Genomic DNA, 25104 nt, shown 5'->3' with positions numbered 1-25104 from the left:
ATTCGGCGAGGCAACTTTTGCTATTAATAAGTCTTGAGGTATCAAAAGTCGGAGTATAAAGATTAGTGAGTGGTAAATAGTAGATAATTGTAGAAGTGCCTTGTGCTATTGGCATGGCTTACTATTAATCATTCGCTTTCTCAATGAAAATCCCTTTTCTAGTTTTATATATATTTTTAAATATATATTTAAATATAAAAGTCTCTCTGGGAGAGTAAACTATACAATTTCATATTTATCTGTAAAACATATAATTTTGCTATGTGGCTACTAAGCACAATTAATTCTTTAATTTATATTTCATGGTTTATTTTCAATGTGATATGGAAATGTATGGTTTATCTGTAAAAATAGCAAATCAACAGACCATGTCTGTTTTGTTTAAATATGCTATATTAATTTAAAACAGCATAACCTCGTAAAATCAGTTTTCGTTATAAATGTTCATGATATAAATATGAGATATTATTATATTAATTTATTAAGAATTTTTTAGAGAAAGTCCTGGATGATTCTTAAACAAATAAAATTCTTTTTTCAGCAACATTATCTTCTGATTGTGACAAATGTTTTGTCATAGTAATTTAATATTTTTTTATCATATATTCTTTATTATATTGTATTTAGGAAATTAAGATTGAAGACGATATTACTACTTTGATACAACTCTGGTACCGCTCTTTCCAAAAATAGACTGCCAACCTGTGGAGAATATAGGTAAACGTTGCTTTTATATAATTTTTTAAAATTAATTGTCTAATTATTACAGAAAAAAGAACCTACGAGAGCAATATATGCCCTATACCCGCCTCCTCGACACCCTACCCTTATCCGACGGCTACATACTATAATAGCAGAGGCCGCCGCAGAAGAATTTACCAATACTAGTGTTTCTGAAGAGAGAAATAAAATGGAGTAAAAAATTTCATAATTCTAGATAATTTTATAATTACGTTTTCTCATTGTTGTTGTAATAATTATTTTCCCTTTCGCTGTCAACTTATGAAGCCTGAGGTTTGACTAAAAATTAAATAATAGAATACAAATAACCAATTTCGAATACAGTAGATTTTAATTATTAATGCTTTTTGTTTGTGATTCCAATATCAATATTTTTATATTTTGTTAAGATATAATTATATATAATATATACGTGTTATTACTATAGAGTTTTATTGCATTTCAGAAACACCAATGAACATCACATATATAAATATAAAAATGATCTTCCATGGAAGCTCTAGATTTATGATGTTTAAATATCACAAACATTTTATTTTTATTTTTTGTTCACTCAGATATATTACAGAACAACTAACGGAAAAACTTCTTTGAGACTCTCTTTTAAAAAATAAAAACTATTCAATCATTTATCAACACATCTCTTACCAGTAGTAAGTATGAGTTAAAATTATCTATAGAAACGCTCCACTTGCTTACTACAAAAAAATAAAGTTTAATGGATTTTTTATTTATTTACTTATGAGAAATTGGAAGCTACTGTGAACATTTGTGTATTGTCAACTTAAAACATTGAAACGTTTTCATTGTTCTTAGATTTTCATTGCGTATTTTTATAGCGTTTAGTTTAATTCAATGAGCAATATACAAGTATAACACAGATATAGCGCAGTCTATAGCCTGCCTTTAGGATATTATTAAAGTTAAAAAACCCTTTCACACTTTTCTCAAAAGACTTTCACTTTTAGAATAATACAGGCAATCCAGTATAAATAATAAACTATTTATTTGTTTTTTTTTATTAAAAAATAATAAAACGCAACAACTTATCAAGTCCAGTGCAACGATATATTAGAATGGTCACCCGTCAAAACACCATCATTCCACCTGCCAAACAATGTAAATAGAAGGTGGATGACAGTCCGTTGAACTGGACTTTACTATCTACATAACTATAACTTACATACTATCAATAACTTATTAAATAACTTAACTATAACTTAACATAAATAACATAAAAAATTACATAAACATTAATAAATAACATAAAAAATTAAATGAATCTAAAATTAAAACCTACTCTACCCTCCCCCTTCCCCTGCCACGACCTCGGCCCCTCCTCGAGCCCCCTCGCCACTGGTACCCGCTTGTAGTGGCCCCCGTGTGGTTCAACACGGCGTAGGCCACAGAGGCCATGGCATCGGTTACTACCGATAGTAATACTTCTAAAAAAAATAATATATAACAAACTTTAATCTATATAAATTTAAAAATAAAATTAGTATAAAAAAGTTATATATTACTTTGTTTATGTAGAACCGATTGTTCTTGTTGCCGCTGTATCCTTCCCCAGTTCCTTCTCCTCTGCTTCCTCCTGTAATTTTTTTCTGTAACAAAATAAAAGATTTTAATGTTTTTTGTGGCAATTGAAAGGAAAATTATAGGAGCGTCTGCGACTATATTATGCACGCGACCTCGGGTGCGAAAAATCGTGTTTTTTTGGAAATAAAAATTCATATGTTTGGCTGTATGGCTAGCGAAACGATGAAATTTGGCATAGGGTCTCTCAATACATTGAGAATGATGGATCCGTAAACATTTTTTTTCCGGTACCACCAAACGGAGCGGTACTGTCTCAAAGTCAAAAATTCGTAAAAAAATTGAAAATTCTAGGCATAAAAGACTTTACAAACGATACTAATTTTGAGAAAAATTTTTTTTTCAAAAAATAACTTCATCTTTTACCTTTCATATGCCATATAACCGAAATTTTCGTAAGCCATACAGGGCGAGCAATAATGAACTTTACCCATGAAGGTCCCACCTAAAAATCACATTTTATTTAATAACTTTTTAGTGGTGGAACCTGGACGATTTATATTCTCAGGGATTAAATACTTTAATAACCCCATTATTTATGTAAAATTACAATCTTCCAACTTCAATAGGTTCTGAGCAATTCGAATTTTTGCGTTTAATTCATTTGCGGCGTCCCTGTACATGGTGAAAAGATCAAACAACATCTAAAGGATCTGAAATTTTGTTTTACAACACATACTAAAATTTCAGGGTTCCAGCGATAGTACAAGTACCCGAAAAATGCGATTTTATGAAAAAAGTCCATTTTTTTGCGTTTTTGCAGGTAATTGGAGGTGTCAACCTAAACTCTGATGAAATGGCTAGTGGGAACAATACTTTGACGCATGGTGGGTAAAAATTTTTTGCTCGTGACAGGTGGCCGGGACTTGGTTGGGTTTTTTGTAAAATTATGAATGAAAATGAACCGGAAACGATCAGGGAAAGGAAGCACCGAATCAGAAAATGAATGGGCTTTCCGAATCTGTGCATATCATTTGGGGAAATTGTGTATTGCGGCCAGGAAAATTCGGCAAACATTTTGACGTCTTCGAAAAATGCCGTTTTTTTGAAAAGTCAGTGGTTTTATACCGGGGTGAGACGAAATGAAATTTGCCCGATTATTTTATTAAAATTATTCGAATATATACACGGGTCAGTCGTAATGATCTATTTAATTTAAAATAAAAATTTAGATATTAGGTGAGTTTTTACTATTTAGTTTGTTATTAATAGATGTTAACAATTCTTAGACATTGCTTTTGGGATATAAATAAAAATTTTTTGAAATTATTGATTTTTAAGGTTAGTCGAGTATCATAACTTTTTTGGTATTGGTGCGATTTGGTTGAAATTTGGTACCTAGTACCTATTTCGGATAAGATTAATAAATTTTTACAGATATTTGACATGACTATGTTTTAAGGTCACGTGACTATCAAAACTTCCTATTTGTCCGATTTGATTGAAATTTGGTATTTGGGGTTTATTTAGGATGCAATTATTAATTTTTCACAGATATTTGACATTTGACTTCCGGGTCACGTGACTATTGTAACTTTTTTGCTATGAGTCCGATTGTGTTCAAATTTGGTATTTATGCTTTATTTAGGATACAATTAATAAATTTTAACAGATAATTGACAAATTATATTTTAAAGTCACGTGACTTTCATAATTCTTTTGCTATTGTTCCGATTGGGTAAAATTTTGTATTTGGGCTTTATTTAGGATGCAAGTAATAAATTTTGACAAAAATTTGACATGTTGAATTTTTAAGTCACGTGACTTCCATAACTTTTTTGCTATTGATCCGATTGGGTTCAAATTTGGAATTTGGGGTTTATTTAGGATGCAATTGTTGATTTTTTACAAAATTTTAAAATATTGAGTTCTAGGGTCACGTCAAATCAAAATTTCCTATTTGATTGAAATTTGCTATTAGATGATATGTATAAATTTGTAGATAATATTTTGTATTACCCTATTCCTTTTATCTTAATTAGTTAAATTATTTCTTAAATATGCCTTTAAAAAAAAAATTAAAAAATCATCGGTTTGAATACATAGGCTTTAAAGGGAACTTATCTTCTTTCGTAATATTGTAGCATTATTATAAATTTTGAAAAATTTTGTTATAAAGCTTTTTCATTACTTTTTGAATGGTCTTTAGCCAGAAAAAAGAAACTTTGAATTTGGAGCATGTTTTGAAAAGTTTTCATTTTGGGCCGGATTTTGTTTGAAAATCGATAAATGCAAATAAATAGGTTTTCTGTTTATTTTAGAGTCAAATCGGTAATAACCTTTTTTAAAGGTACTCTAAAGTAGTACAGGATAGAAAAATAAAAAGGTAAAATTTTTCCATAGGGCTCATGATAATTCGATATTTATGTTTTATAGTTTTTCTTAACTTTCTCCGATTCTATGATAGCTAGAACCGATTCGTTTTGACATACGGATACCTCGTAATATTCCTGAGAACTTTTGTTTAAAACAAAAAGTTATCAGACTTACAGTTAATTTAGAAAAAAATAAAAATCATTTTTTCGAAATTTTTCGTGGGTATACCCCTTTCGATTTTCGACCAAAAAAAAAATTATTTTTTTATTGAGTTTTTTTACTGGAAATTGTTAGATAAGTAAGTAAGTAAGCCCTATACTTTAAAATTTGCCAATAAACAGTTTAGGAAAAAAAAATTGTACAGTGGAAAAAAAAACAGTTTTTTTTGTTTTTCCCACATTTTTACTTATATCTCGGCTTCTATAGCTTCGATTCAATTTATTTATGGTTTTTTTTTATTTTTTATTCTTCTCCTGTTAATTCTTTTTATATCTTATTACTATTAGCTCTCAAAAATAAAACTGAAAAATCAAAAAAATCCACGAAAAAACCCGGTTTTCTTATCCCCAAACATTAATTCTTACGGGACCTAATCTTTCTCTTTATATTGTGGCACTCGTATAAATCGTGGAAAATTTTGGCATTAAGCTTTTTTACTAGTTTTTGAATGGTCTTTAACCAAAAAAAAAAATTTTGAATTCGGAGCATATTTTGAAAAAATTGTCATTTTGACCCCGGATTTTGTTCGAAAATCGGAAAATGCAAAGAAATAGGTTTTCCGTTCATTTTAGAGTCAAATTGGTAATAATCTTTTTCAAAGATACTCTGAAGTAGTACAGGATAGAAAAATAAAAAATTGAAATTTTTCCATAGGGCTCTTGATAAATCGATATTTATGTTTAATAGTTTTTTCCAATTTTCTCCGATTGTATAATAACTAGAACCAATTCGTTTTGACAGGCGAATACCTCTTAATAAAGCGAAGAACTCTTATTTAATACAAAAAGTTGTCAGAGTTATAGTTTATTAAAAAATAAATAAAAACCATTTTTCGAAATTTTTCATGGCTATACCCCTTCGATTTTGGAGCAAAAAAAATTTTTTTTTCCTTGGGCTTTTATCCCTCAGGATTTTCAGTTTAAGGTTCATATTGAAATTTGGCTGTTACCAATTTTGGAAAAAAATGCTACCGTGGAAAAAAACGAGTTTTCTTTTATTTTTTTTCACATTTTTACTAATATCTCGACTTCTATAGCTTCGATTCAATTCGGTAATGGTTACTATTATTCCTTATTTTCCTCCTGTTAATTCTTTTTATATTTTATTACAATTGTGGTACTCGTATTTCGGTTACTTTATATTGTGGGACTCGTATAGCTCGTGGAAATTTTTGTTATTAGGCTTTTTTACTAGTTTTTGAATGGTTTTTAACCAGAAGAAAAAAATTTTGAAATCGGAGCATATTTTGAAAAAATGCTCATTTTGAGCCCGGGTTTTGCTTCAAAATCGAAAAATACAAAGAAATAGGTATTCCGTTTATTTTAGAGTCAAATCCATAATAACCTTTTTTAAAGGTACTTAAAAGTAGTACAGGATAGACAAATAAAAAATTAAAATTTTCCCATAGGACCCTTGATAATTCGATATTTATGTTTCATGGTTTTTCTTTATTTTCTCCGACTTTATGATAGCTAAAACCGATTCGTTTTAACGTACGAATACCTCGTTATATTCCTCATAACTTTTATAAAAGACAAAATGTTGTTAGTCTTATAGTTTATTTAAAAAAAAATAAAAACCGTTTTTTCCAATTTTTTTTGTGGATATACATACCCCTTTCGATTTTGGAGCAAAAAAAAATTTTTTTTCCTTTGGCTTTTATCCCTCAGGATTTTCAGTTTAAGGTTCACATTAAAATTTGCCTGTAACCAATTTTGGAAAAAAATAGTACAGTGGGAAAAAAATAGTTTTTTTTTGTTTTTTTCATACGTTTACTAATATATCGGATTCTAAAGCTAGTAGCTCTTCTAAGCGTAGCTCTTGAATAATTACTAACATTTTGTATTTTAACTTTTTTATAAGAAAAGCATTTTCTTCACTAACATTCCCTATGTCGATTAAATTATAAATAAAAAACAAATTAGACTTAATAAAGGAAATCTAAATTTTAAAAAATACTTCTATAAAAATATTGCGTTTGACAAGTTTACGTTGATGGTCACCACGAATCTCAAACACCATTGAAAGCAAAAATTGTTAACATCAACTTATATTATAATATTAATATTAAATATTACAATAATAATATTAAATATTATAACATTAATATTATATACAAAAACCCAGAAACCTATTCGTAAAATCCTACAATGAATATAACCCAAACCTAGCAAAAAAAAAGTTCGGCAGTGACGACTACGCTTAAATGTCGCCGTTGCGAATCGCTCCATTAAATTATCGCTACATAGAAGCACCTTAAAACTACAAGGACAAAGTTAACCGTGCTTTTGACAAATAAACGTATATGGAGCGGTATCCGGGGTAACCAGCGTAAATAAACATTCATTTTAGATTCCTTTGTGCATTATAAGCGTTATAAAATTTCTTTCGGGAAATTTTTAGGGTTTATTTTGTGCTTATTTTGAGGAATATTAATTATTTCGAAGTTATATTAATCGGTTTTAGTTATAAGTTTGTTCGTTTGTCATTTTTAGGTAAGTGATTTGGAGGCGTAAGCAGTTGAATTTTATTGTGCTGGCGATTGCTTCCTTTAAAGTCGTCAAACAAGCAGTTTTTTGACAAATTTGGCTCATTGAATGTTTTAGATTTTGTTTCGCCCAGTTAGTTTTATTCTACAAAATCAAAGGTAAGTTTTTATATTAATTTAAGTATATTATCTGTCATAAGTTATATTATCTGTCAATGTGGAAGATTTTGTTCAATTTTTCGGAACAGGATATGTTAATAATTTGATATTTGACACTATAAACGTCAACGTTCTAAAAGTAAACAAGACAATGTTGTTAACAAAAAGTCTTATTTTCATATTGTTATATTTTTATTTACTTATTGGAGATTCAAAATAAAAATATTTTAGATCAATAGAAAAGTCGTTAGCCCATGATAATACCATAGTATATTTCTAATATTATTGTGTTCATAAGTAAATATAAGCATAACAAATTTGTATATGGTCGAATACAACGTAAATTATCGTTTTTTTCTTAAAAATTGGTTCATTCAAGGATTTTTTTCTTTTAATATAATCGATTTAAGGTAAGCTTGCTAAACAATCAAAAAAAATCTGAAAATCGTTGGGTAGGTGAATTGCTAAATGTATATATATATATATATATATATATATATATATATATATATATATATATATATATATATTTGGTAATGAATATATATACTATATATTTATTACCAAAAAGCAAACAATAAAAAATTTAATTTAATAATATTAGTAGACACATAGTAAGTAAGTAGAGTAATAAAGGCACTTAAGGATGTTTATATTTAGATATAAAAAACTAAAAACTTGAGTCCCATTAAGTGATCATATAGTAGATATAAATTGGCATAATAATTGTCATAAAAAATACTTTGCATATTTGAAATAAACTTGTGGTACAAAATGCATTACTTCTAAAATAATTTTAGTTAAATGCAAGCAGATAAGGAACAATTATTATGACTAAAAAGAAATTATTTATATATACATTTTTCTCATTTTGCTCTTGTTCACACAATAAATTTCTTTACACTTTATGCATCTTAAAATCAATTTAAACCTCTGATTGGTATATATACTTATAGAATGCATAGCATGCAGATCTTTTTAATTTGTAAATACATATTTATAAGGAGAATGGATTTTTAAAATGACTGTTAAATGTCACAATCTTGATAATACATAAAGTTAGATAAAACTTACCTTTGATTTTGTAGAATGGAACTATGTACCAATACTATAGGATGCAATGAGTAAAATTTTTCCAAAAACCTTGCTTACTTGCTTGGTTTGTCAATGGAGCACAGCACTTTTAGATCTAATCAGTTTAATAAGTGTTGGGTGCTTCAGAATCTAGAAATGAAAGAATATAAACGTCTAACTAAAAACTGTTGATATATATTATAATATTCCTCAAAATTAGCACAAAGGACACATTAAGAAATTCCAAAGGAACTTTAACTACTCTTATGATGCAAAAACGGAATATAAAATGAATGTTTAAATTGTCTTTGTTACCTATCCATATTTATAATATAAATGGATATTAAAATTACTGTGTGGTCATATATATATATATATATATATATATATATATATATATATATATATATATATATATATATATATAGGGTGGCACAGACAAAAAGGAACACCTATTAATTTTTTTTCTTTTCAATATAAATAAATGAAATTTGGTATAGCGATAGAATAGTTATAAGAGCATCTGTTGACATATTCTATTATTTTTCATCACTTTCGGTTTAACAGGAAGTGACATGCATTGAAAGTTTTAATTTTTGATTAAGTAATCACGAAAAAATAATTTTTATGCATTTTAGGACTTAAGTCTTTTACACGCCTATTTAAAATGTCCAAACCATTAATTTTGGCATTTACTTTATTTTTTTAAATAGCATACTATTGAGAACAACCACTTTTGAAATGCGGTTTCTTTTTCCCAATAATTTGATATAATTATTTTTTAAATCGGTGGTTAAAATTATTTTTCCGTGATTTATTTTTGTCATTTAAAATTCCATCCACAATTATAGTAAATTCCTATAAGTTATATATAACAATTCTAAATAAGGCCTAAAATCTAAAATAAAAAAGTCTTTAAATTCTTATACAACATATGCATATAACTATGTTTTGGATGAGTGACATAGATTGTTATTGACTATAATATTTTCTTGCTGGACAACTTTTCAATAAATGTTCTATATTAAAATTATTGGTTAAATTGTCAATTTCTAAAATGTATCCAGGATTGTCGTTTAAGTATGCTTAATAAATTTTTCAGATGCCAAAAATGAGTAAAAAGTCCGCTAAGACGAAAAACATCCAGCAAAAAAAAAAATATTTAGCCAAAAAGTTGGAAAATACAGAAAGCGGTAACAATGGGGAAAATTTACAAAATACTAGTAAACAAGTACATGTGCAACACAAGTTGCCCATAAACAAGATCCCAGAGGATAGTACAAGTAAGGTAAAATTCAATGAAGTTGTAATAGAGTCTAATAAGCGAAAGTCATTGACGGTTATTGACAACAATGAAGTATTGTCATCAAAAACGTTAATCATAAAAAACAAAAAACAAAAGATTCTTTTCAAAAGTTATCCCATACAGGTGAAATTCAGAATAGTGACAAAATGCAGGAAGACACTACAGTCAATCATCCAACCAAGTTTGAACTAGCATTAAGAGAAGGCCCCACCATTGTTTGTAGTTGCTGCTTGCGGCTATGGTTTCCTACTTCATGTACCAAATTAAATCTTCAAAGATTGGAAAACAAATTTGGAACAGAATTCACAACAAAAATTTGCAATGATGGGGTTTTCTTCTGCAATTCTTGCTCTCAAAACATTTATAAAGGACAATTGCCAAAGTTCTGGTCCGGCAATCATAATATTGTTCACCCTATTCCAGTTGAGCTAAAAGATCTGACTATCCTTGAAGAAAGGATGGTGTCGGCCAGGTTACCTTTCATGCAAATCCGACAGGTAGGATATGCACGACAGTGTTACATAACTGGCCAAATAGTCAATGTCCCTATAAATATAGATACTTCGACCAAATTATTGCCTAGAAATGTAGAGGAGACACAAACTATTCAGGTTAAGCTCAAGAGAAAAATGAACTATAAAAATGATTATCTCCTGGAAACCATACGGCCCGCAGTTGTTCTAAAAGCGGCAAAATTTTTGTGTCAACAACCTCTTTACATACAAGAAGGCATAAAGCAATCAGATGATTGGGAATAAAATATTAATGACTATATACGATCTCAAGTAGAATCCTCTGCACAGATCTTAAATGAAGGCTCAAAAGTGGTGGAACTGGATTCTAAAACAGTGTGTAGTGAAAATTTTGAAGAATTGTTCGATAATGCGTTTTTCGAAACAATGGAAGTGCCCCTAGAATCTAAGAATGACGATAAAAATATTCAAAAAGAATCTTCAATTGAAAAAAACAATATATACAATTTAGAGGAATTCTTAGATGAAGAAGAAGAGCCTTTAAATCCTGGGGGCCAAGAAACTTTGCTTGACAAATGTAACCTAGAAAATATCTGTTTTGCCCCAGGAGAAGGTAAAACGCCAATACATTTGATGCTTGACCAGTTTAGCGATAAACTCTCATTTCCTACACTTTTCTGTGGACATGCTAAGCAATTTCTTACAAAATTCTCCTATTCTGACCAGACGAAAATACAACTCCAGCACAAAGACAGGCGATTTGCAAGGACAGACTATCTGTTGTATACATTTAAAAAACGTCAACTAATCCAATTATCCAGTGCAATTGCAACATGTCTCAGAAAAAAGAGGAATGAGGATGGAAAATATACAGCTGGACAAGTAAGACAAGCAAATTTTCTAGACCAGCTGATTCGAAGTGACATGGGATTCCATTTTCTTAGTAGAATTGCAGGTTCACCTGCTTATTGGAAGCACGAAAAGACAAAATTACTGTGTATGATTCGCCAATTTGGAATCCCCACACTGTTTTTTACCGTGTCAGCAGCCGAAACAGCATGGCCCGAATTAATCAAGGTATTAGCACAAGTTGTTGATCAAAAAGATGTTACTCTAGAGGAGGCCGCGAGTATGCCCTACTTAAAAAAAACTCGCTTAATTAGAACAGATCCGATAACTTGTGCCAGATACTTTGATTATCGGTTCAAACTGCTATTTAAACATATGAAGAGTCAAAATGGACCCTTTAAACAAAATCCCATAGAGCATCATTATTACCGCATAGAATTTCAACATCGTGGGTCTCCTCATGTTCACGGGTTATTGTGGTTATCCAATGCTCCAAAATTCAAAGAAACACCAGAAAGTTTCAAAGAGTGTGCCGAATTCGCGAACAGGTATATTACCTGTAATAGTGATTTAGAAAGTGTCCGTGATATAATTCAGTTTAATACGCATCATCATTCTAAATCGTGTCAAAAAGAAGTGCGGGGATACAAAGTTTGCAGGTATGGTATCCCATACCTTCCAATGGATAAATCGGTAATTCTAACGCCAATAAAAATTGACAAAACCAAGGAAGCGGATTTACGTAAGGCCATGTCTGAAAAGTTTTTAATGATAATCCGTAGGCTTAAGGATAAACCAGATTTATCATTCGAAAACTTTTTGGCTGACCTTGGTATGTCTAAGGATGAGTATCTTAATGTTATACAGCACAACATTTTTAAAACCACTTTATTTTTAGAAAGGCTGCCAAAAGATGGATTTATTAACAATTTTAATGCTGAAATGTTCTCCATGATGAAGAGCAACATGGACATTCAATTAGTTTTTGAGCCATATGGTTGTTGCACCTACATAGTCAACTATATCAATAAGTCTCAAAGAGGTGTATCTGATATTTTAATGAAGACTATGGAAGAAATTAAAAAAGGTAATTTAGATGTTAAGGGCAAACTTAAATCTCTTGCAGCAGCTTTCTTAAATGCGAGCGAAGTTAGTGCCCAAGAAGCCGCCTACAGCGTGTTACAACTACCGATGCATGACACCTGTACCTCCTATGTATACATCCATACAAATCCAATCAGGGAAAGGACAAAAATGTTGAAACCATTAGCACAACTTAAAGAAATGGACAATGACGATCCCAATATTTATTGTGATGGTCTTATAGAACACTATGAACAGCGGCCTGATGAGATGGAAAACATATGTTTGGCTGAGTTTGCGGCCTATTATGATTTCTTTAAGAAACAAGCAGAAACAAAGGCTAATGGTTTACCCTTAAAAGATGGAAGTGGCGTTTTAGTTAAAAGGGGTCATGCTAAAATTTTAGCCTACCGTAGTTATGGACTTCAGCAAGACCCTCTTAACTATTATAGGGAACAAATAATGCTATACATCCCATGGCGAAATGAAGTGGATGAAGTTGAAAATGAGAACATTGATCAACAGACCATATACAAAGATCGATACCAAGAGATTGTTGCAAATCGACAAAAGTTCAATGTCTTAGATGAACAGGTAATCGATGAAGCCCTGAAACTTGCCGAAGACCGATCAAATCAATTAGACGATGGTGGATTCGGTGGAGAAATCGATGATGAGTTTATGCCTTATGGACTAGACAACCCCATTTATGATCCATTCAATCACATCATCGATAAGAAAGACGACGAAGCGCCAGTAAAACATATCGCTTTTCCAACGCCTCATCAGATAAGCGATTCAGAGTATGAAGCCTTCATAAGCAAACTGAATCACAAGCAGTATCAGTTCCTTAATGTCGTGCAAGACAGTCTAATTGAAGGGGAAACTTTCTACTGCACACTTAGTGGTCCAGCAGGTACAGGCAAAAGTCACCTGATTATGGCAATAACCCAGTCGTTATTGCGCCATTTCAACTCAATACCGGGAAATAATCCTGAAAGTTTAAAAGTGTTACTTTGTGCGCCTACAGGTAAAGCGGCATTTAATATCGGGGGTATAACCTTACATGCGGCATTATCGTTACCCGTTAGTCAGTATGGTGAAGAACTAATTCCGTTACACCATGACACCGTTAATACTATATATTGTAATTTATATGACTTAAAATTAATTATCATAGATGAATATTCCATGGTTGGCGCCAGATTGTTTGACCATATTAACAGTAGATTGCAGCAAATCTTTAAATCTGACGCCATCTTTGGAAATATTTCAATAATTTTATGCGGCGATAATCGTCAATTACCCCCAGTAAGGAATATGTATATTTTTTGCCCAGTAAAAACAAATCCGTATAAAGAATTATGCGGAACGTATCTGTGGGATCATTTTAAATATTTTGAACTTTCAGAAATAATGAGACAGAGTGAAGATAAGTCTTTTGCAGTTGCCCTCAATAATATGGCGTTTGGTAAAATGACCGACGAAGATGTGCAATTGATCAAGTCCAGGGAAGTCGACAGTATTGACCAAATTCCTGAAGACACTATGCATTTATTTTGCACCAATGCAGAAGTAGATGCATTCAATGAAATGAAACTGTCTACATTTAAAACCGAGCGAGCCGTAAGTCAAGCCAGAGACGTAATCAAAGGGAGTTGCTCAGAACGACTAAAACATTTATTTCTGGAACACGCAAAAAGCTTAAAAAAGGGGGAGAGTTTTGGCCTAATGTTAAATTTAATATTGCAGGTAGATGCCAAATATATGATTTCAATGAATGTGGACACCAGTGATGGAATAGTCAATGGTGCAACAGGCATCCTACGTCAAATAGACTATGACCGAAGTAAAATTCCATTCAGAGTGTGGATGGAGTTCTTCGATTCCAAGTCAGGCCAGGAATGCCGCAAGAGAAACGAATCCCTTAGGAAGTCTATGGGTGTGTTATACACCTGGACGCCCATAGAAAGAGCTGCCAGAGCTGTTAAAATTCAAAAAGGCAGCAATGTTCACGTTGAGCGTCTTCAGTTTCCTCTTGTAATCAGTGAAGGAATTACAATCCACAAGAGTCAAGGTGCCACCTACAAACAGGTGGCTGTTCACATTGGAAATCGCATGACGAGAACCAGTACCTATGTTGCTTGTAGTCGGGCCACAAAGCTAAGTGGCCTCTACATCATTGGTAAGTTTAAGGCCCCTAAACCGGCAACCGAAAAGGATGCTGCTTATAAAGAACTGGTAAATATGCAAGAAAACAAACTTATAACATCCAGGTATGACACTCAGTATCTTAATGATTCTAATGTCAAATACATTATTGCTTATCAAAATGTGCAAAGTCTACCAAAAAATTTTAATTTTATAAAAAATAATCCCATTTTTAAAGACGCACATTTCCTAATTTTTGTTGAAACCTGGTTATTTAAAAAGAAACAAAATTTAAAAATAAATGATTTTGAAGTGTTTGCCAACCTGAATAACGATCAAACTGTAAGTAAACCCTTTGGCATAATTTGTTTCAAGAAAAAAAATGTATCAGCAAAAATAAAGTCAGTGAAAAAATACACCAAAGGTTTCTGTGGTATAGTGTTTCAAGCAATCACATTTTACTTGAATGAAATTTATGTCATAGCAGTTTATATTAAATTATATTTTTTTTTTGGAGGAGATTATTGATCAACAAAGTGATATCCTAATCATCGGTGATTTTAATTAAGATATTATCAATCAAAATGAAAATATTTTGAAAAATTGTTTAATATCTAAAGGTTTAAGTTGCAAATTGAGTGTTGGCGAATCAACTACCAAATCAAAAACTCAAATTGATTGGCTTTTTAGTAATTTTAATAATTTGAGTTACAATATTTACAATACTGTGTATAGTCACCATAAATCACTAGTGGTTAGTATTTATGATAAAGGTTTTATTCCCAAGCAGGTAAAAAACATTGATAAAAATAAACAATCTACAAAAGGCTCTACTGAACTAAAATTTAATACCAAGCAAATGCAAATTTTCCAACACAAAATTCATTGGCTATCTCTACTTACCAAAGTGCAGAAGATAATAATGACAATATGGTAGTAGATATTAGTTCAGATGAAAACCACCCCAACTTATTTACTAAACCGCCTGCTTTATTAAATACCGATATGGTATCATGTTATGCAAATAGCTTCGTACAGTCATTACATCCTGAATTTCGCTTTTCCATTTCAAAGCGAAATACAGCGCTAAACAGTATTCTAAATGATATTATGCTCACCAAAATTAATTCAACATTAAAAGTTCGACAATTGGTGTCTGGTCGAAATGGTGAAAATTTTGCTGTAAATCAACAAATGGACGCTCAATCATTTTGTCAATCTTTAATCAGAAGATTAGATGCAGATGATTTTAGCATTTTCATAAAAGCTAATGGTCATGAACTTTTAAATTGTCAAAACTGTAATATTAATATGAATGAAAATGAACAAATAATATACACTCATTTTCTTTATTTTTCTGAAAACTGTGGCAATTTAATTGATTTTAATTCAATGTTAATGCTAAAAGACTCTGATAGATTATGCCCATACTGTAACAATAATCTAAAAACACGCTCAGTGGTTATTTGCCATAAATATTTGGTAGTATGTCTTCAGAGAATTGGCCCTCAAGGGAATAAGATAAATACCAAATTTTACAATTTTGCCTCTGAAAGTGTTATTTTGGATGATCAAATATTCCGAGTTAAAAGTGTTGTTAAGCATCATAGAAACACCATTGGATCTGGTCATTATACATCTATAGTTAATTATAACGATCAATGGTGGAAATGTGATGATAATCGCATAACTAGAATGTCTGGGTTTGATAACACTTTAGAAGATGTATACTTATTTCTCTTAGAAAAATGTTAAATTTTCTTAAAATACTAGGAAAATGTCTAAATTACAAATGAGCAAAGCAATATTCAAATAGTATGAGCAGTGAGTTTTGCATTGCAAGCAAATAAAACATCAGTTTACTCACACTTCTAGCTCAACATGCATCCAGGGGTTATCCGGCCCGACTGTAACCAAAACTCTTGACGCACTTAGATTTCGATATTAGGTTATGATCTCCCCCTACCCCCAAAAGATTTCACTATGTGATGTCTTTATATATTAGAGCCATCTTATGCGATAAGTGATTAAACCTAGCTTAATGGCCAATTTGTTATAATGCATGTAATTACTTATTGCAATGTGTAGCGGATTTTTCATTCGGCGAGGCAACTCTTGCCATCGTCTTGAGGTATCAAAATTCAGAGTATAATGATTAGTGTGTGGTAAATAGTAGATAATTGTAGAAGTGCCTAGTGCTAGTGGCATGGCTTAATATTAATCATTCGCTATCACAATGAAAATCCTTTTTCTAGTTTTATATAAATTTTAAATATATATTTAATTATAAAAGTCTCTCTGGGACAGTAAACTATACAATTTCATATTTATCCTGTAAAACATATAATTTTGCTATGTGGTTACTAAGCACAATTAATTCTTTAATTTAAATTTCATGGTTTATTTTCAATGTGATATAGAAATGTATGGTTTATCTGTAAAAATAGCAAATCAACAGACCATGTCTGTTTTGTTTAAATATGCTATATTAATTTAAAACAGCATAACCTCGTAAAATCAGTTTTCGTTATAAATGTTCATGATATAAATATGAGATATTATTATGTTAATTTATTAAGAATTTTTTAGAGAAAGTTGATTAATTAATTGATTGTTGAAAGATAATTAATTAATTCGTGATTTACAAACAAACTGATTTTCGCTCTGACAAGTGCCTCTCTAGTCCTGGATGTTTCTTAAACAAATAAAATTCTTTTTTTTGGCAACATTATCTTCTGATTGTGACAAATGTTTTGTCATAGTAATTTAATATTTTTTTTTAACCATACATTCTTTATTATATTGTAGTTAGGAAATTAAGATTAATGACGATATTACTACTTTGGTACCGCTCTTTCCAGAAACGGACTTCCAACCTGTGTAGAATGTAGGTATAACATTGCTTTCATATAATTTTTTTTAATAAATTATCTAATTATACCTTTTGTTACAGAAGAAATAACCTAACGAGAAAAGTATATGCTCTATGCCCGCCTCCTCGACACCCTGCATGGGAGAGCAGAAGAACTTTTAACAATACTAGTGTTTTCTGAAGAGAAAAATAAAATGTAATAAAAAATGTTATAATTCTACATATTTTTATAGTTACGTTTATCATTGTACCATTGTTACCATAATTATCTTTTAATTCCTTTTAGTTTTTTAATCAGTCAGATTTTATAGTGTGACCATAATAAATTAAGATTTATATGCCAAATTTTGTGTTAATTTCTTAAAAGAGGCATAATATCTTTGGACAATCATGTGTCAATAATTTATATATTACATAACATAATAACTAAACAAGTAGAGTTCTATGAAATTCTTGGTTAAAATATATAAACTGCTTAATAAACTACCAACACATTTCTTACTAGTAATAATTAAAATTATATATAAAAATTCTCCACTTGCTTATAACAAGGAAAATTTAATTTTATTGAATTTTCGATATTTGTTAATGTGAAATTGACAGCTGTAATCATCATTTGAAGTATATTCTCCTTTTTTATTATTTTAACAGTAAATCCAAGATTTTAATTTTCTGCCAACATATATGGGCTGATATTAGAGATATATGTTGCCTGAATTTTCAGGTTTAAGGTGGCCCTAGACTGGAATATTTGAGAGCGATGAATGTATGACTATAGGATGTATGTAAAGTTCAGTGCAACGATATATTAGAATGGTCACCTGTCAAAACACCAGCATTCCACCTGCCAAACAATGTCATCCACCTTCTATTTACATTGTTTGAGAAGTAAAATGCTGGTGTTTTGACGGGTGACCATTCTAATATATCGTTGCACCGGACTTTATATAGGAGCGTTTTTGTTGGAGTAACATAAATATGCATTGCAGTAACATATATTTCTATTTTTAGTTTGATTTAATGAGCGACATACAAGTATAACACAAATATACCCCAGTCTACGGCCATCTGTTAGCATATTATGAAATTAAAAAAAACCCTTTTACACTTTTCTCAAAAGATCACATTCACTTTTAGTACTATACAGGCAATCCAGTACACAGAATATCCAGTCTATTCATATATTTTATGGTTTTTTAATAAGACAACAATACTTATATCAAATGTTTATAATATATTTATAAAAAAAACATAATTCAAAAAAATAAAAATAAAAAAAATTAATTTTTTCCTCTGCCACGGAAATGGCCCATGTAGCCTCCTTTATTGGTGTGCTTTAGAATAGCACTCGCCTCCGCGTCTGTTACGGCCGACAATAGCGTTTCTAAAAGAAAAAAAACATATAACAAACTTAAATACAATATAAAAACGTTATATATTACTCTGTTGGTGGAGATTGACGCGCTCCCTACGCCTATGGACCCTGCCACTCCTCGCTCTCCAGCTCCTTCCTCTATTATTTGAATTTTCTTCTGTAACGAAATAAAGAATTTTAATGTTTTCCGCAATTAGAAAGAAAATAAAAATGGCAATATCTCAGTGAATTTTATACTTACTATTATCGGTGGGTTGGGAGGATTTGGTTGGCTTGGGTTGGCTTGAGTTGGGTTGGCTTGGCTTGGGTTGAGGTGCCGACTATTCGATAAAATATAACGAACAACTAATACAAAATATAATCTAAATAAATTCTTACCGGTATACCCTCGATAGTTGCCTGTAGGCTTTCGGCCATTGCGTCAAGATCCATCGCTTCCATAGTACAAAATGAGCCAGAACAATGGTTGTTAGGAACGCTGTTTGTATCGTTCAACTATAGTTACTGTTTGTATTGTATTATTTCTATGAGACCATTAAATCAAATAATCATTTTAACGTCTTCGAAAAATGCCGTTTTTTTTAAATGTTAGTTACGTATACAGTATTGTATACCGGGGTGAATCAAAATGAAATTTGTCCTATTATCTTATTAAAAGTATTCGAATATATACGCGGGTCAGTCGTAATGATCTATTTAATTTAAAAGATGGATTTAGATATTAGGTGAGTTTTATGCTATTTAGTTTATTATTAATAAATGTTAACAATTCTTAAACATTGCTTTTGGGATATAAATAAAAAAAATTTGAAATTATTGATTTTTAAGGTTAGTCGAGTATCATAACTTTTTTGGTTTCGGTGCGATTTGGTTGAAATTTGGTACCTAGTACCTCTTTCGGATAAGATTAATAAATTTTGACAGATATTTGACATGACTATGTTTTAAGGTCACGTGACTATCAAAACTTTCTTCCGATTTGTCCGATTTGATTGAAATTTGATATTTGGGGTTTATTTAGGATGCAATTATTAATTTTTGACAGATATTTGACATTTGACTTCCGGGTTACGTGACTATTGAAACTTTTTTGCTATTGATCCGATTGGGTTGAAATTTGGTATTTGGGGTTGATTTAGGATGCAATTAATAAATTCTGATAGATTTTTGACATTTGAGGTCCAGGTCATGTGACACCGTAACTCTTTTGCTATTGATCCGATTGGGTTGAAATTTGGTATTTAGAGTTAATTTAGGATGCAAATAATAAACGTTGACAGATATTTGACAGATATCACATTATATTGACATACAACGCGACTATATAACACATTATGGTTCTTTGAAGCATGATACCCCAACAACTGGTCATCTCTTTCCTTGGCATATAAACGTTGGCCCCCCGACTGACCAGACCTAAGTACACTTGATAATTTTTGTTTTTTTTTAAGAATTCCTTTATAGCCATTCAGAGACAAGACCTAAAGGTTTCAAACTGGTCCCCACGGACCCAAAGTATAGGAGCGTCTGCGACTATATTATGCACGCGACCTCGGGTCCGAAAAGTCGTGTTTTTTTGGAAATAAAAATTCATATCTTTGGCTGTATGGCTAGCGAAACGATAAAATTTGGCATAGGGTCTTTCAATACATTGGGAATGATGGATCCGTAAACGAATTTTTTTTTCCGGTACCGCCAAACGGAGCGGTACTGTCTCAAAGTCAAAAATTCGTAAAAAAACGGGTCAAATTCCTTTCAGACGCGAGAACTCAAATAAAAAGCCTCGAAACGACTTGGAATTTTTAGGACGTAAGGGTCGGTGGGGGCTTAAGAACTGTATACTTTTTGTGCCAGATCGGTATACAGGGTGAGTTATTATATGTGACTAAAAAAAAATTTCAAACTTCTCTAGAGGCTAAAAAAAATTTTTTATAAAAAAAGTGTTTCGGCGAAAAGACTTCATTTTATAAGAGATTTGACATACTTAGAGCTTTTTTTTGTAAAAAATTTATTTTACGAGTTCTGGCATTTTCAGTTTTTTGAGATTTCCCGCCAAACGATACTTATTTTGAGAAAATTTTTTTTCCAAAAAATAACTTCTCTTTTACCTTTCCTATGCCATATAACCTAAATTTTTGGGAACCATACAGGGCGAGCAATAATGAACTTTAACCATGAAGATCCGACCTGAAAATCACATTTTATTTAATAACTTTTCAGTGGTAGCACCTGAACCATTTATATTCTCAAATATTAAATACCCTAATAACATGGTGAAAAGATCAAACATCCAAAGGATCCGAAATTTTGTTTTACAACACATACTAAAATTTCAGGGTTCCAGCGGTAGTACAAGTAAAATGCGATTTTATGAAAAAAGTCCGTTTTTTGCGTTTTTTCAGGTAATTGGAGGTGTCAACCTAAACTCTGAAGAAATAGCTAGTGGGAACAATACTTTGACGCATGGTGTGTGAAAATTTTTTTTCTCGCGACAGGTGGCCGGGACTTGGTTGGGATTTTTGTAAAATTATGAATGAAAATATACCGGAAACGATCAGGGAAAGGAAGCACCGAATCAGAAAATGAATGGGCTTTCCGAATCTGTGCATATCAATTGGGGAAATTGTGTATTGCGGCCAGGAAAATTCGGCAAACATTTTGACGTCTTCGAAAAATGCCGTTTTTTGAAATGTCAGTGGTTTTATACCTGGGTGAGACGAAATGAAATTTGCCCTATTATTTTATTAAAATTATTCGAATATATACACGGGTCAATCGTAATGATCTACTTAATTTAATACTTTATTTAGATATTTGGTGAGTTTTATGCTATTTAGTTTATTATTAATAAATGTTAATAATTGACTTGCCAATTATTTGTCATAAGAAGCAAAGTATTTGTTATTTTGTTGTATTTCAAAAATCTAATAATAAAAATCGTAGAAGTTGAATGTTTATTATTATAGTAAACAAGACACAAGAGACCAAAAAGTCGTGCATTGGAGGGTGGACATTTTGCTCATGTACTTTAAGGTCGAAATTGTTTATCGAATTAATTGGTTTTTATTTCATGTCGTCCATGGATAATTTTTAGAATGAGTTAAGGATACTTTAAATTTTTTTCTCGAAAACAAAGCCAGATATGAAGATAATAAGATAAGATACGAAAAAGTTGTATTTTTAGTTGCTTAAATATAAAAATAAATAAAAAGCTGCAAAACAATTAATTATTGGCCTTGTTTTTTTCTCAACAATAAGCATGTGGTGCCCACTGACACGCCACTGGACCTAATAATTTCAATCTAGTTACAGCTAAATAAGCGTCTTATAACTTCAAATAACTGCACCAAATCGGTTTAAGGATAGTTATACTATTTTTAAAATACCGTTATTTTTTTGAACCTTCATCCCCTGTATCTCAGAAACAAAGCAACTCCCGACATACGTTCATAAGAACTTTTTTAATAAAACGACCTAACGATTCACCCTGTATAGTTTCGTACCGTAGTTAGGAAACACTACTCTATACAACTAACACTAGTATAGTTTGTAAGGAAAATATAAGTTTTGTGGGAACAAGGAAACACTACTATAGTTTTATTGCATTTCAGAAACACCAATGAACATCACATATATAAATATAAAAATGATCTTCCATGGAAGATCTAGATTTCTGATGTTTAAATTTCACATACATTTTATTTTTTGTTCACTCAGATATATTACAGAACAACTAACGGAAAAACTTCTATGAGACTCTTTTTTAAAAAATAAGAACTATTCAATCATTTATCAACACATCTCTTACCAGTAGTAAGTATGAGTTAAAATTATCTATAGAAACGCTCCACTTGCTTACTACAAAAAAATAAAGTTTAATAAATTTTTTATTTATTTACTTATGAGAAATTGGAAGCTATTGTTCTAAGATTTTCAAGCGTATTTTTATAGCGTTTAGTTTAATTCAATGAGCATTATACAAGTATAACACAGATATAGCGCAGTCTGTAGCCTGCCTTTAGGATATTATTAAAGTTAAAAAACCCTTTCACACTTTTCTCAAAAGACTTTCACTTTTAGGATAATACAGGCAATCCAGTACAAATAATAAACTATTTATTTGTTTTTTTTTATAATTAAAAAATAATAAAACACAACAACTTATACTATCTACATAACTATAACTTATATACTATCAATAACTTATTAAATAATTTAACTATAACTTATAAAAAATCAAATTAATCTAAAACTAAAACTTATTCTATCCTCCCCCTACCACGACCTCGGCCCCTCTTAGAGCCCCCTTGCCACTTGTAGCTGCTTGTGCTTCAGAATCGGTTACTAGCGACAATAATAATTCTATAAAAAATAATATATAACCAACCTTAATCTATATAAATTAAAAAAAAAAATAATATAAAAAAGTTATATATTACTCTGTTTATTTAGAACCGATTGTTCCTGCCGCTCAAGCCTTTTCCTTCTCCAGTTCCTTTTTCCCCTTTGCCTCCACCTATTGTAATTTTCCTCTGTAACAAAATAAAAGATTTTAATGTTTTCTGTGGCAAATGAAAAAAAAAATTAAGTGTCAATATTCCAGAGAATTTTATACTTACGATTATTGGGTTGGGTTGGATTTGGGTGGGTTGGTTCGGGTTTGGTTGGGATGGAAAATGGATGGAAATGAAATAACCGCGATTCCATACTCTACAGGGGCGATCAAAACTTTGTTTTGGTTAAAATATAAGAATCGAGTTCAATTCATTTATTTGTGCAGCTTCTTTCCTTATTTTGATTTATTTCATTTTCCATTCATATAATACATACATCTATATATTTATTTGTGAATGATCGGGAATCAGATATTTTTATTTAAATTAAACTCTTTCTAAAAATAAACCGGAAAATTTTAGAGAAAGTGGCATAAGCACCTTTTATTCATTAAAAAATATAATTTATACAGGGTGGATCTTATTGATGTATTTAAATTAAAATATGGATTTAGGATTTGTTTAGGAAACAATTCATTAATTTTTAAAAATATGAAGTTTTAAAATAACATGACCATCATTACTTTTTTGTTATTTGTCCGTTTTGCTTAAAATTTGATATTTATAATTCTTTTGCTATTGATCCGATTGGGTTGAAATTTAGTATTTGGGCTTTATTTAGGATGCAAGTAATAAATTTTGCCAGAAATTTGACATATTGAATTTTAAAGTCACGTGACTTCCATAACTTTTTTGCTATTGATCCGATTGGGTTGAAATTTGGTATTTGGAGTTTATGTAGAATATATTTATTAAATTTTGCTAGATATTTGACATTTAATACATTATATTGACATACAACGCTATATAACACATTATGGTTCTTTGAAGCATGATACCCCAACAACTCGTCCTCTCTTTCGTTGGCATATAAACTTTGGCGGCCCCCCTCGATTGACCAGACCTAAGTACACCTGATAATTTGTGTTTCCTTTAAGAATTCCTTTATAGCCATTCACAGACAAGACCTAAAGGTTCCAAACTGGTCCCCACGGACCATATCTTTGGTTTCATATCTTTGGCTGTATGGCTAGCGAAACTATGAAATTTGGGATAGGGCCTCTCAATACATTGAGAATGATGGATCCGTAAACAATTTTTTTTTTCGGTACATACAAAGGGAGTGATACCGAGTCAAAGTCAAAAATTCGTAAAAAAAACGGGTCAAATTCCTTTCAGACGCGAGAACTCAAATAAAAAGCCTTTAAACGACTTGAAATTTTTAGGACATAAGGGTCGGTGGGGGCTTGAGAGCTGTATACTTTTTGGGCCAGATCCGTATACAGGGTGAGTTTTATTTATTATAACCGAACAAAAGTGACTAAAAAAAAATTTCAAACTTCTCCAGAGGCTAAAAATATTTTTTTATAAAAAAAGTGTTTCGGCGAAAAGACTTCATTTTATAAGAGATTTCAAATACTTGGAGCTTTTTTTTGTAAAAAAGTTATTTTACGAGTTCTGGCATTTTCAGTTTTTTCGAATTTTCTGCCAAACGTTACTTATTTTGGGAAACATTTTTTCCCAAAAAATAACTTCATCCTTTATCTTTCATATGCCATATAACCGACATTTTTGTAAACCATACGGGGCGACCAATAATGAACTTTACCCATGAAGGTCCGACCCAAAAATCACATTTTATTTAATAACTTTTTGGTGGTGGCACCTGGACCATTTATATTCTCAGGTATTAAATACTTTAATAACCCCATTATTTGTGTAAAATTACAATCTTCCAACTTTAATGGGTTCTGAGCAATTCGAATTTTCACGTTTAAATTCATTTGCGGCGTCCCTGTACATGGTGAAAAGATCAAACAACATCTAAAAGATCTGAAATTTTGTT

The 25104-nt window shown here is 30.9% G+C and overlaps 2 protein-coding genes across 15 annotated transcripts in view; one reads left to right on the top strand and one right to left on the bottom strand.

The window, feature by feature from the left end:
- The window catches only part of LOC126748056 (uncharacterized), a 1030708-nt gene that overhangs the window by 456879 nt on the left and 548725 nt on the right, over positions 1–25104 (top strand). For 5 of the 11 annotated variants that reach the window (XM_050457058.1, XM_050457053.1, XM_050457057.1 and 2 more), the window contains exon 4: positions 9699–9884. Coding sequence is in view for 3 of the 11 variants with exons in the window: in XM_050457051.1 (XP_050313008.1) it covers positions 628–693 (66 nt within the window). In the remaining 8 variants the exon portion in view is untranslated. Of the gene's footprint in view, positions 1–627; positions 718–769; positions 1163–9698; positions 9885–10025; positions 10120–12122; positions 12232–25104 lie in introns of those variants that run through there. The other 6 variants (XR_007664603.1, XM_050457051.1, XR_007664604.1 and 3 more) reach the window with 4 other exon arrangements.
- LOC126748074 (uncharacterized) overlaps positions 18551–25104 on the bottom strand; it is a 49726-nt gene continuing 43172 nt past the window's right edge. Inside the window, exons 2-5 of one of the 4 annotated variants that reach the window (XM_050457090.1) lie at positions 19084–19209; positions 18947–19025; positions 18773–18862; positions 18551–18714 (exon numbers count right to left, since the gene is read on the bottom strand). In XM_050457090.1, coding sequence (XP_050313047.1) covers positions 18611–18714; positions 18773–18862; positions 18947–19025; positions 19084–19146 — 336 coding nt within the window. In that variant the 5' untranslated portion in view covers positions 19147–19209 and the 3' untranslated portion in view covers positions 18551–18610. Of the gene's footprint in view, positions 18715–18772; positions 18863–18946; positions 19026–19083; positions 19230–25104 lie in introns of all 4 variants that reach the window. The other 3 variants (XM_050457087.1, XM_050457089.1, XM_050457088.1) reach the window with 3 other exon arrangements.

The sequence above is a fragment of the Anthonomus grandis genome, chromosome 21, assembly GCF_022605725.1.
Source record: "Anthonomus grandis grandis chromosome 21, icAntGran1.3, whole genome shotgun sequence".
Lineage (NCBI taxonomy): Eukaryota > Metazoa > Arthropoda > Insecta > Coleoptera > Curculionidae > Anthonomus > Anthonomus grandis.
Note: the sequence above shows the minus strand (reverse complement) of the source record. Positions and strands in the feature narration are given on the sequence as shown.